Source organism: Zonotrichia leucophrys, unplaced genomic scaffold, assembly GCF_028769735.1.
Source record: "Zonotrichia leucophrys gambelii isolate GWCS_2022_RI unplaced genomic scaffold, RI_Zleu_2.0 Scaffold_693_26616, whole genome shotgun sequence".
In the NCBI taxonomy this organism is placed as follows: domain Eukaryota; kingdom Metazoa; phylum Chordata; class Aves; order Passeriformes; family Passerellidae; genus Zonotrichia; species Zonotrichia leucophrys.
The window spans coordinates 1-12,932 of record NW_026992898.1 but is presented as its reverse complement, the minus strand read 5'-3'; the positions used below and the strand labels follow the sequence as shown (position 1 = coordinate 12,932).

General features: G+C 49.5%; 1 protein-coding gene and 1 long non-coding RNA gene across 2 annotated transcripts; one reads left to right on the top strand and one right to left on the bottom strand.

The window, feature by feature from the left end:
- Positions 1-3,005: 3,005 nt before the first annotated feature.
- On the top strand, positions 3,006-9,728 carry LOC135441925 (uncharacterized). Its single transcript, XR_010438583.1, has 2 exons — positions 3,006-3,090; positions 9,110-9,728. It is a non-coding gene; the product is annotated as an uncharacterized LOC135441925 (long non-coding RNA).
- Positions 9,729-10,004: 276 nt separating this feature from the next.
- Positions 10,005-10,862, bottom strand: LOC135441924 (E3 ubiquitin-protein ligase TRIM35-like). The gene has a single exon (XM_064701476.1). It carries the CDS (start codon positions 10,814-10,816, stop codon positions 10,172-10,174), a length of 645 nt encoding a protein of 214 aa, XP_064557546.1. The 5' UTR covers positions 10,817-10,862; the 3' UTR covers positions 10,005-10,171.
- Positions 10,863-12,932: the final 2,070 nt, after the last annotated feature.

The window sequence follows — 12,932 nt, the reverse complement described above, 5'->3', positions numbered from 1 at the left end:
GGGGTGACATTTCCAGGGTGGGGGGACAATGGGGTGACATTGATATGGGGGACAATGAGGTGACATGGATATGGGGGGGACAGTGGGGTGACAATGAGGTGGCATTGCATGGGGATGACAATGGGGTGACATGATATAGGGGGATAATGGGGTGACATCGATATGGGGGGACAGTCAGGTGACATCAATATGGGGGGGGCAATGGGGTGACATCGATATGGGGGACAATGAGGTGATATCGATATGGGGGGACAATGGGGTGACATCAATATGGGGGGACAGTGGGGTGATAACTCCAGGGTGGGGACAGTGGGGTGACGTCGATATGGGAGACAATGGGGTGAAATTGATATTGGGGGGACGACAATGGGGTGACATCAGTATGGGGGGGACAATGAGGTGACATCGATATGGGGGGACAATGGGGTGACATCGATATGGGGGGACAATAGGGTGACATCTCCAGGATTTGGGGACAATGGGGTGTCCTGTGCATCCCAGGGACAATGAGGAGACATCTCCAAGATTTGGGGACAATGGGGTGTCCCCTCCATCCTGGGGTGTCCCCTCCATCCTGAGGGACAATGGGGTGTCATCTCTGAGATAATGGGGTGACATCTCCAGGATTTGGGGACAATGGGTGCCCTGTCCATCCTGAAGGACAATGGGGTGTCCTGTCCATCCTTAGGAATAATGGGGTGACCTCTCCAAGATTTGGGGACAATGGGGTGTCCCCTCCATCCTGAGGGACAATGGGGTGTCATCTCTGAGATAATGGGGTGACATCTCCAGGATTTGGGGACAATGGGGTGTCCCCTCCATCCTGAGGGACAATGGGGTGACATCTCTGAGATAATGGGGGGACATCTCCAAGATTTGGGGTTAAAGGGGTGACATCTCCAGGATTTGGGGACAATGGGGTGTCCCCTCCATCCTGAGGGACAATGGGGTGACATCTCTGAGATAATGGGGTGACTCCTCAAAGATTTGAGGTGACATCTCCAAGATTTGGGGACAATGGGTGCCCTGTCCATCCTGAAGGACAATGGGGTGTCCTGTCCATCCTTAGGGATAATGGGGTGACATCTCCAAGATTTGGGGACAATGGGGTGTCCTGTCCATCCTGGGGTGTCCCCTCCATCCTGAGGGACATTGGGGTGTCATCTCTGAGATAATGGGGTGACATCTCCAGGATTTGGGGACAATGGGGTGTCCTCTCCATCCTGGGGTGTCCCCTCCATCCTGAGGGACAATGGGGTGTGATCTCTGAGATAATGGGGTGACTCCTCAAGGATTTGAGGTGACATCTCCAAGATTTGGGGACAATGTGATGTCCTGTCCATCCTAGGGGACAATGGGGTGTCCTGTCCATCCTTAGGGATAATGGGGTGACCTCTCCAAGATTTGGGGACAATGGGGTGTCCCCTCCATCCTGGCCTGTCCCCAGCCCATGTCCCAATCCCAATCCCACCCTGTCCCACCATTCCCAGCCCCACATTCCCACCCGGACTCGCCCTCTGCTGTCCCCAATTTGGGGACACGGAGAGGCCGAGCCCCAGATCCCAAAACTATTTTGGGGCGAGCGGAGTCTCCAGGGAATCTCTGAGGAACGAGGGCACCTCCGGAGTGCCGAGTCCTTCCTAAATTCCGGCTCTTTTTGCCCAAATCCGCCTCATCCTGGCCTATTTTCCATCGGTCACATTTTGGGCACCTCTGGGAATCATCCCGGTATTTTTAGGTTCTGGATTTCTCCGTCGTGTTTTGGGGACACTCTGGAAAGAGGATTTAGGGTAGGCAGGATATCGGGAAGGGCGGGATGGCCCCGTTGGAATTTTTGGGGAGGAATTGGGGTATTCCTGCTCTTCTTTCCCAAATCCAACTCATCCTGGCCTATTTCACTCCAGCACCTCTGGGAATCATCCCGGTATTTTTAGGATCTGGATTTCTCTGTCACATTTTGGGAACACGGGTGGCTCTGGAAAAGGGATTTAGGATGGATTTTAGGGGCAGGAAATCGGGAAGGACAGGATGGCCCCATTGGGATTTGGGGAGGAATTGGTTATTCCGGCTCTCCTTGTCCAAATCCGCCTCATCCCGGCCTCTTTTCCAGCAGTCATGTGTCCGGCACCTCTGGGAATCATCCCGGTATTTTTAGGATCCGGATTTCTCCGTTTTTGGGAACAGGGATTGCTCTGGAAAAGGGATTTAGGGTGGGTTTGGGGGGCAGGATATCGGGAAGGACGGGATATCCCCGTTGGAATTTTGGGGTGAATTTGGGTATTTTGGCTCTCCTTGTCCAAATCCACCTCATCCCGGCCTATTTTCTGCCGGCACCTCTGGGAATCATCCCGGTATTTTTAGGATCTGGATTTCTCTGTCACATTTTGGGAATGCGGATAACTCTGGAAAAAAGGATTTAGGGTGGGTTTGGAGGGCAGGATATCGGGAAGGATGGGATATCCCTGTTGGAATTTTGGGGTGAATTGGGGTATTTCGGCTCCCCTTGTCCAAATCCACCTCATCCCGGCCTATTTTCTGCCGGCACCTCTGGGAATCATCCCGGTATTTTTAGGATCCGGATTTCTCCGTTTTTGGGAACAGGGATTGCTCTGGAAAAGGGATTTAGGGTGGGTTTGGGGGGCAGGATATCGGGAAGGACGGGATATCCCCATTGGAATTTTTGGGGTGAATTCTGGCTCTGAAATATTCGATTCCAGGTTGGATGGAGATTGGAGAAATCTGGGATCACTCCAAACCCTTCCACGATCCATCAATTCCATGGAAGGGACATCCCACTGAAATTCCCGAATTTCCGATCCTTACCCCACCAGCTTCCAAGCCAGCAGGATTTGGGATTCCCGTGGGAATTTTGCTGGAGCGCATTCCAGAGGGACAAAGGCCGGGAAAGGGTCAAATCCCAGCGGCCAAGTTGGGGACAAAGAGCCCTTGAGTGGCTCCGGGGACGGCCTGGCCGTGCCTGGCACCGGCGGCTCCTTTGAGAATCCCGGGATTCAGGCTCTTCCCGGAATCCCAGCTCCGGGCAGCACCCCCTTCCTGGTGGCCTTGGTGGCCATGGATCAGATCCTGGAGGTGGGAATGGCACTGGGAGAACTGGGACGGTCACACCTGGAGGTGGCTCCATGTCCCTGAATTTAGGAGTGGATTATTTTAGGGATGGATTTTGGGATCAAATCCTGGAGCTGGGAATGTCTTTTTTAGGGATTGAGTTTGGGATCAAATCCTGGAGCTGGGAATGGCTGGGACGGTCACACCTGGACGTGGCTCCATGTCCCTGAATTTAGGAGTGGATTATTTTAGGGATGGATTTTGGGATCAAATCCTGGAGCTGGGAATGGCTCTGGGAACACTGGGAGGGTCACATGTCCCCATTTCAGGAGTGGCTTTTTTAGGGATGGATTTTGGGATCAAATCCTGGAGCTGGGAATGGCTGGGGCTGTCACACCTGGTGGTGGCTCCATGATTTCAGGTGTGGCTTTTTCAGGGATGGATTTTGGGATCAAATCCTGGAGCTGGGAATGGCTCTGGGAACACTGGGAGGGTCACATGTCCCCATTTCAGGTGTGGCTTTTCCAGGGATGGATTTTGGGATCAAATCCTGGAGCCTGGAATGACTTTTTCATGGATGGAGTTTGGGATCAAATCCTGGAGCTGGGAATGGCTGGGAAGGTCACACCTGGAGGTGGCTCCCGGATTTCAGGTGTGGCTTTTTTAGGGATGGAGTTTGGGATCAAATCCTGGAGCTGGGAATGGCTGAGATGGTCACACCTGGTGGTGGCTCCATGATTTCAGGTGTGGCTTTTTCAGGGATGGAGTTTGGGATCAAATCCTGGAGCTGGGAATGGCTGGCACGGTCACACCTGGAGGTGGCTCCTGTCCCCACATTCCAGGTGTGGCTTTTTTAGGGATGGAGTTTGGGATCAAATCCTGGAGCTGGGAATGGCACTGGGAGCACTGGGAGGGTCACATGTCCCCATTTCAGGTGTGGCTTTTTCAGGGATGGATTTTGGGATCAAATCCTGGAGCTGGGAATGGCTTTGGGAGCACTGGGAGGGTCACACCTGGAGGTGGCTCCTGTCCCCACATTCCAGGTGTGGCTTTTTTAGGGATGGATTATGGGGATCAAATCCTGGAGCTGGGAATAGTTTTGTTAGGGATGGATTTTGGGATCAAATCCTGGAGCTGGGAATGTCTTTTTTAGGGATGGATTTTGGGATCAAATCCTGGAGCTGGGAATGGCACTGGGAGGGTCACACCTGGAGGTGGCTCCATGTCCCCATTTCAGGAGTGGCTTTTTTAGGGATGGAGTTTGGGATCAAATCCTGGAGCTGGGAATGGCTCTGGGATGGTCCCACCTGGAGGTGGCTCCATGTCCCTGAATTTAGGAGTGGATTATTTTAGGGATGGATTTTGGGATCAAATCCTGGAGCCGGGAATGGCTCTGGGAGGGTCACACCTGGAGCTGGCTCCTGTCCCCACATTCCAGGTGTGTCTTTTTCAGGGATGGATTTTGGGATCAAATCCTGGAGCTGGGAATGGCTGGCAAGTTCACATCTGGAGGTGACTCCTGTCCCCACATTCCAGGTGTGGCTTTTTAAGGCTGGGCTGGAATTCCCAGAGAATCCCTGGCAGTGTCCAAGGGTGGGTTTGGAGCACCCTGGGATGGTGGGAAGTGTCCCTGGGATGGGATTGAAGGTCCATGGATCCCACCCCAAATCATCCTGGGATTCTGGGATCAAGGACACTCAGGATCCATCCCGAGGGATTTTTATGGAATTTGGGGATGGAAAAGGGAAGGGAGACCCTCCCTGGAGTCCCCAATTCCCAGTGAATCCCTGGATCCCGAAATTCCTTCTCAAGGAGGAGACGGGATGGGGATGGATCCAGGCCTGGGAGAGCTGGGAATGTGCAGCTGGATCAGGGAAGGATCCAGGGAATCCTTGGAGCCGCTTCCCCATCCCAAAGGGGCTCCAGGAGAGCTGGGATTTGGGAATGGGATGGAAGGAGGCAGGGAATGGCTTCCAGTGGGAAAGGGGAGCTTGGAATGGTGGGATCTTGGGAAGGGATTCCTGGCTGGGCTGGAATTCCCAGAGAATCCATGGGAGCATTCCAGGAAAGGCTGGAGCAGCCTGGGATTGTGGCGGGAGTTGCCGGGGTTGGAATGGGGCGGGATTCGAGCTCCTTTCCCACCCAAACCACTCCCTTTCCATGATTCCTGTCCCTGGGAATTCCAGCGGCTCCCAGAATTCCCGAAGAACCTCCCCGCGTCCCCCCAAAAATCCCCCAAATCCACCCAAAAATCCCCCAAATCCCCCAAAACCTTGGGATGCTCCGGGTACCGGGAGGGAGGGGAGGGGCGGGGCAAAGTCGCGGTGTCGGGCGCTGATTGGTCAGAAATGACATCATCGATGAGCAGCCGGCGATGGAGGCCCCGCCCCGAATCCCGGGTGGGTCCGGGGGGGATCCCGGGAATGGGGCGGGAATTGTGGGAAAAATGGGAAAAAAGTGACGGGAATTTTGTTGGGAATCGGGATAAAAACGGGAGAACGGGATGGGGGAAATGTGGGAAAAATACAGAGGGAATTATTGAAAATGAATGTGAAATAAATGCGATACAAATTTTTAGGTAAATGCCAAAAATATAAAATAAATTTTAAATAAATGCAAAAATAAATACGGACTTAATTTATAATAAATGCAAAAATAAATATGGAATAAATTTAAAAGAAATCCAAGAATAAACATAAAATAAATTTGAAAAAGAGAGAATGAATGTAAAATAAATATAGACATAACCCCCCTAAAAATGTGATATAAAACAAATATAAAAATAAATACAACCCCCCCAAAAAATAGAAAATAAATTCAAAATAAACGAAAAAATATATGTTAAATAAACAGTTATGATTGAATAGATATAAAATAATTCTATTAAATATAAAATGTAAAATAATAGAATAAATATAAAAAGAGAAGTAAATAATTTATTTAAACACAAATAATTAAAATTTTAAATTAAGGTAAACATAAAAGGAATAATGAAAGTAAATGTAAAAATAGGAATAAAAAATCAAATTAAAAGCTGAAATGAAAGTCTAAAAAAAAATAAAAAAGGGAAAAAACCAGTTTTACAATAAGAGTGAAAATACCAGTCCATAACATAAAAATTAATTACTCTTTTAGAAATATAACTATTTTAATATTAAAGTTGAAATAAAAGCCTAGAGAAGGAAAACAAAAATTAATTAAATCTTTTTTTAAAACCCACTAAGATATAAAATTAATTTAAAATTTAGAAATTAAAACTCAAAAGCAAAATAAATTAAAAAATAAAAACAATTTTAAAAAATTAAAAATTAAAAATAAAACTAAAAATAAAAATAAAAATAAAAATAAAAATAAAAATAAAAATAAAAATAAAAAAATAAAAATAAAAATAAAAATAAAAATAAAAATTAAAAATAAAAATAAAAATAAAAATAAAAATAAAAATAAAAATAAAAATAAAAATTAGTGAGACCCTTCCAAGCAAGAATCCTCTTTTTCCAAGCTGGAATTCCAGGAATTCCATCCTAAATTTTGGGATGAAAAAGGTGCAGAGGATCCCCTCGACCCCCCCAGTGTTTCCCCCACATTTATCTTCCAAAATTCCCGGAAAAGAAGGAAAAAAATCCCAGGCCTCAAATTCCCAAACACATCCCAAATGTGCCAAAATTGGGGCTGGGATTCTCAGAATTTTGGGAAGTGCCGGGATTTTGGGGTGGTGGGAAATGTCGGGATATGGGACAGGGAGCGGGATCAGGATGGGGCAGAGGGATGGGATAATGGGATGATGGGATGGGATTGGGATTGGGATTGGGATTGGGATTGGGATTGGGATGGGATTGAGATTGGGATTGGGATGGACCAGGATTGGGATTGGTATTGGGATTGGGATGGACCAGGATTGGGATTGGGATGGGATTGGGGTTAGGATTAGAATTGTGATTGGGATGGACCAGGATTGGGGTTGGGATTGGGATTGGGATGGACCAGGATTGGGATTGGGATTGGGATGGGATTGGGATTAGGATTATAATTGGGATTGGGATGGACCAGGATTGGGATTGGGATTGGGATTGGGATTGGGATTGGGATGGACCAGGATTGGGATTGGGATTGGGATGGGATTGGGATTGGGATGGGATTGGGATTGGGATGGGATTGGGATTGGGATTAGGATTGGGATTGGGATGGACCAGGATTGGGGTTGGGATTGGGATTGGGATGGGATTGAGATTGGGATTGGGATTGGGATTGGGGTTGGGATTGGGATTGGGATTGGGATGGGATTGGGGTTGGGATTAGAATTGGGATTGGGATGGACCAGGATTGGGATTGGGATTGGGATTGGGATTGGGATTGGGATTGGGATTGGGATTGGGATTGGGATTGGGATTGGGATTGGGATTGGGATGGGATTGGGGTTAGGATTAGAATTGGGATTGGGATTAGAAGTGGGATTGGGACTGAGGTAGGGATTGGAATGGGATTGGGATGGACCAGGATTGGGATTGGGGATGGGATGGGATGCACGGGATGGGATGGAATAATGGGATGAGGTAATGGGATGGGGTTGGCGTTGGGATTGGGATGGAGCAGGATTGGGATTGGGATGGGATTGGGGTCGGATGGGGATGGGATGGAATAAATGGATGAAATAATGGGATGGGATTGGAGTTGGGATTGGGATTGGGATTGTGGAATTGGGATTGGGATTAGGATTGGGGGAAGGGATGGGATGGAGAGAAGGGATAGAGATGGATGGAGATGGGAAGGGGATGGGCTATTGGGATTTGGATGGGATGGGAAGGCAGGATTGGGGTGGCATGCCATCAGGATGGGATGGAAATGAAGATGGGATGGGTTGGGATGGAGATGGGAACAGGATGGGATGGGATAGGATGGAGATGAGATGGGATGGGATGGGATGGGATGGGATGGGATGGGATGGGATGGGATGGGATGGATGGGATGGGATGGGATGGGATAGGACAGGATGGGATGAGATGGGATGGGATGGGATGGGATGGGATGGGATGAGATGGGATTGAAATGCAGGATTGGGGTGGGATGTGATTGGAGTTGGGATAGAGCTGGATTTGGATCGGGGTTGGGATGGAGCAGGATTGGGAACAGGATTGGGACTGGGGTGGGATTGGGATCAGAATGCAGGATTGGGATGGGATGGGATGGGATTGGGATAGGATTGGGATTGGGATTTGGATTGCAGGATTGGGATTGGGATTGGGGTGGGATTGGGATCAGAATGCAGGATTGGGGTGGAGTGGGATGGGATTGGGATGGGATAGGGTTGAGATTGGGATTGGGATTGGGATTGGGATTGGATTGCAGGATTGGGATGGGATGGGATGGGATTGGGATGGGATTGGGATTGGGATTGGGATTTGGATTGCAGGATTGGGATTGGGATTGGGGTGGGATTGGGATCAGAATGCAGGATTGGGGTGGAGTGGGATGGGATTGGGATGGGATAGGGTTGAGATTGGGATTGGGATTGGATTGCAGGATTGGAATGGGATGGGATTGGGGTGGGATGGGATTGGGATTGGATTGCAGGAATGGGATGGAATGGGATGGGATGGGATGGGAATGGGATTGGGATGGGATAGGATTGGGATTGCGATAGGATTGGGATTGGGGTGGGATGGGAATGAAGGATTGGGGTAGGATAGGATGGGGTTGGGATTGGTATTGGGATGGAGCAGGATTGGGATTGGGTGGGAATGCAGGATTGGGGTGCAATGGGATGGAATTGGGATTGGAATGGAGCATGATTGGGATTGGGATTGGGATTGGGATGGGATTGGATTGCAGGATTGGGATGGATCAGGATTGGGATTGGGATGGCTGTGCAGGATTATGGTGGGATGGGATTGGGGTTGGGATGGAGCTGGATTGGGATTGGGACTGGGATGGGATGGAATAATGGGATGGGATGGGATGGGATGGAATGGAGGAATGGATGGAGATGGGACACAGGGATTTGGGATGCTTCAATCCCTCTTTTTCCCTCCTTTGCCGTATCCAGGGATTCGCCGTGGGAGGATCCCGGGGTCGCCCCCAGCTCCAGCCTCTCCCTTTTGTTCTCCCTCCTCCCTCTCCTGTTCCCGAGGAGCTTCCCGAGAAAATGCTGGGAAACCATGGAAACCACCCGCTCCCGTCGGAATCCGGGCAGGAAAAAAAGCAGGAAAAAAGCAGGAAAAAAGCAGGAAAAAAGCAGGAAAAAAGCAGGAAGGGCCACCCAGGCCCCTTCCCTTCCCCCATGGAATCACCTGAAATCCCAAGGACTCACCTGGATTTGGAAATAAAAATTGGGCGGGATTAACTCCGGGCAAAAATTCCAGATTTCCTCCTTTTCCCAACACCAATGATGCATCTTCACCGGATTCCCAGAGCTGGGAATTCTGGGGAAAAAACCCTCGGAGGGATAAAGCCGTGGGGAAAAGGATGGAGGAGGTGGGATGCTCCCAGGAATGCTCCCATTGATGGTTTTCCATATGGAGGCTTGGCAGGGCAGCTTTGCTTTTTTTCCCATTCTCCGGGATTTGATAAAAATAGATTTATTAAATTATTTTATTTTTTTATAAAATAGTTTAATAAATTTGGTAAATTATTAATAAAATTCAATACAGGGTCGAAGGATGGGAGTTCTGCTGGTGGTTGCCTTTTTGTGCTGTCCTGAACAGGGAGAATCCTCGTCCGGCCAAATGCCGTGGGATTTTCCCATTCCAAGAAGTGGGATAAGGATCACAGCAGGGATTCCCGAATCCCTGAAAACTGCAGAAAAAAGCCCTTAAATCCTTGAACTCCTTATTTGTCAGAGAAATCCCTTCCTCCCAAAGCATTCCCAGCTTGGATCCATGGACTTCAGGAAGATTTGGGATTTGGGCACAGAACCACACGGAGGGGGGGAGAGATAAATCAATAATATTCCTCATGTTTATTAATATTTAATAACGATAAAAACCTGAGATAACACAAACATTTTTATCCCTGCTTGTTTGATAACACAAACATTTTTATCCCTTCCCTCTTTTTGTTTCTCCTGGAAAAGCACCTGGAGAACCCCACCAGGAGGCAAGGAGACATTCTAGGTCGGGACATCCTCAAGGACGCGGACCCGGAGCGGGCAGATCCGGAGCGTCTTGGCGTTGGAATCGCCCTGGGTGTTGCCCACGTAGAAATAGGGGAAGACGGCGCAGCCGAACTTCTCGTGGAAGGTGTAGATGTGGCTCTGCAGGTCGGCGTCGTAGAAGGAGAGCTCGCCCTCGGTGCAGTCCAGCTCCACGCGGACGCGCCGGATGTTGCCCGGCGCCGTCTGCGAGCGCACGGCGTTGGACGCCCGGCACTCGTCCTTGCCCTGCAGGTGGTAGATGTACCAGAAACCCGAGCGGGCGTCGTGGTGGTAACTCCAGTGGGAGCCCCTGTGGGGCCGCGAGACGCCCACCCGCCAGTTGGTGAGGCCGCCCAGGTCCACCTCCCAGGTGTGGAAGCCTTCGGAGAAGCCGCGGGAGCCCAGGACGCAGGGCGCGGAGGTGAAGCGCTCCGGGTTCTCCACGGAGGCTTTGTAGCCGCACTGGGAGACGCTGGAGAGGTCCTCGGAGACGGAGAGCCAGCCCGCGGCCGAGTTGGGGTCCAGGCTGAAGGGGACTGCGGGGAACGGGAAGGGTTTGGGGGAAGTTCGCAGCTCGGTAGGGATCCGTCCGTCCCTCCGTGGAGCCGCCCATGGATTCATTGACACATGGATCCTTCCATCCCTACATGGATCCTTCCATGGATCCATCCAAGGATACCTCCCTCCATCCATCCATCTATGGTTCCTTTCACGAATCCATCCATCCATCCATGGATCTTTCAATGGATTCGTCCAAGGATCCCTCCATCCATCCATCCATCCATCCATCCATCCATCCATCCATCCATCCATCCATCTATGGTTCCTTTCACGAATCCATCGATCCATCCATGGATCTTTCCATGGATTCATCCAAGGATCCCTCCATCCCTTCATCCAGCCATGGATCCTTCCATGGATCCATCCATCTGGCCCTCTATCCATGGATCCATCCATGGATCCATCATCCATGATCATGGATCCCTGGATCCATCCATCCATCATCCATCATCCATCCATCTCATCATCCATCCTTCATTCATGGTCCATCCATCTGTCCATCCATTCATCCAAGGATCCATCCCTCCATCCCTCCATGGATCCTTCCATCTGTCCCTCCATCCATGGATCCATCCCTCCATCCATCCATGCATCCATCCATGGGTCCCTCCCTCCATCCCTCCATGGATGCTTCCATCTGACCCTCCATCCATGGATTCTTCCATGAATCCCTCCATCCATCCATTGATGCTTCCATGGATCCATCCATCCATCCCTTCCTATCCATCCATTCATCCAGTCATACCTATCCAACCATGGATCCATCCATCCATCCACCCCATCCATGGATCCATCTATCCATCCATGGATCCCTCCATGGGTCCATCCATCCATCCATGGATCTGTCCATTAATCCTTGAATCCATCCATCTATCCATGGATTTATGGATCCATCCCTACACCCATCCCTGTCCATGGATTGGTCCCTAACCCACATCACCCCTGCCAAATGCACATTCCCAAGTTTTCCTTTCTGAGGAACAGACCCGTCCCTTCACTTCCCCAATCCCCAATCCCATCTCCACATTTCCCATCTTTCCAGACCCATCACCATTTTTAGGGATGAATCCACTTCCACATTTCCCATCTTTCCAGACCCCACCACCATTTTTAGGGATCAATCCCTCTCCACATTTCCCAAATTTACCACCATTTTTGGGAGGAATCCACTTCCACATTTCCCGTATTTCCAAACCCCACACCATTTTTAGGGATGATCCATTCCATTCATTTCCAGCCCACCACCACCATTTTAGGGAAATCCATCTCCGCATTTCCCATCTTTCCAAACCACAATCCACTGCATTTCCCATCTTTCCAGACCCACACCATTTTTAGGGATCAATCCCTTCCACATTTCCCATACTTTCCAAACCCCATCACCACCATTTTTAGGGATCAATCCCTCTCCACATTTCTCATCTTTCCAGACCCACATTTCCCATTTTCAGGGAAGAATCCATCTCCACATTTCCCACCTTTCCAAACCCCACCACCATTTTTAGGGATCAATCCCTCTCCACCTTTCCCATCACCACCATTTTTAGGGAAGAATCCACTTCCACATTTCCCATCTTTCCAAACCCCACCACCATTTTTAGGGAAGAATCCCTCTCCACATTTCCCATCTTTCCAGACCCACATTTCCCATTTTTAGGGATCAATCCATCTCCACATTTCCCATCTTTCCAGACCCACATTTCCCATTTTTAGGGATCAATCCCTCTCCACATTTCCCATCTTTCCAAACCCCACCACCATTTTTAGGGATGAATCCATCTCCACATTTCCCATCTTTCCAAACCCACCACCACCATTTTTAGGGATGAATCCCTCTCCACATTTCCCATCTTTCCAGATCCCACCACCACCATTTTTAGGGATGAATCCCTCTCCACATTTCCCATCTTTCCAAACCCCACCACCATTTTTAGGGATGAATCCATCTCCACATTTCCCATCTTTCCAAACCCATCACCATTTTTAGGGATGAATCCATCTCCACATTTCCCATCTTTCCAAACCCACCACCATTTTTAGGGAAGAATCCATCTCCACATTTCCCATCTTTCCAAACCCCACCACCACCATTTTAAGGAAAAACCTGTCTCCATTGGGAATGCATTTCCCATTTTTCCACCCCTTGGAAAACCCCATTCCCGACATTCCCGGCTCC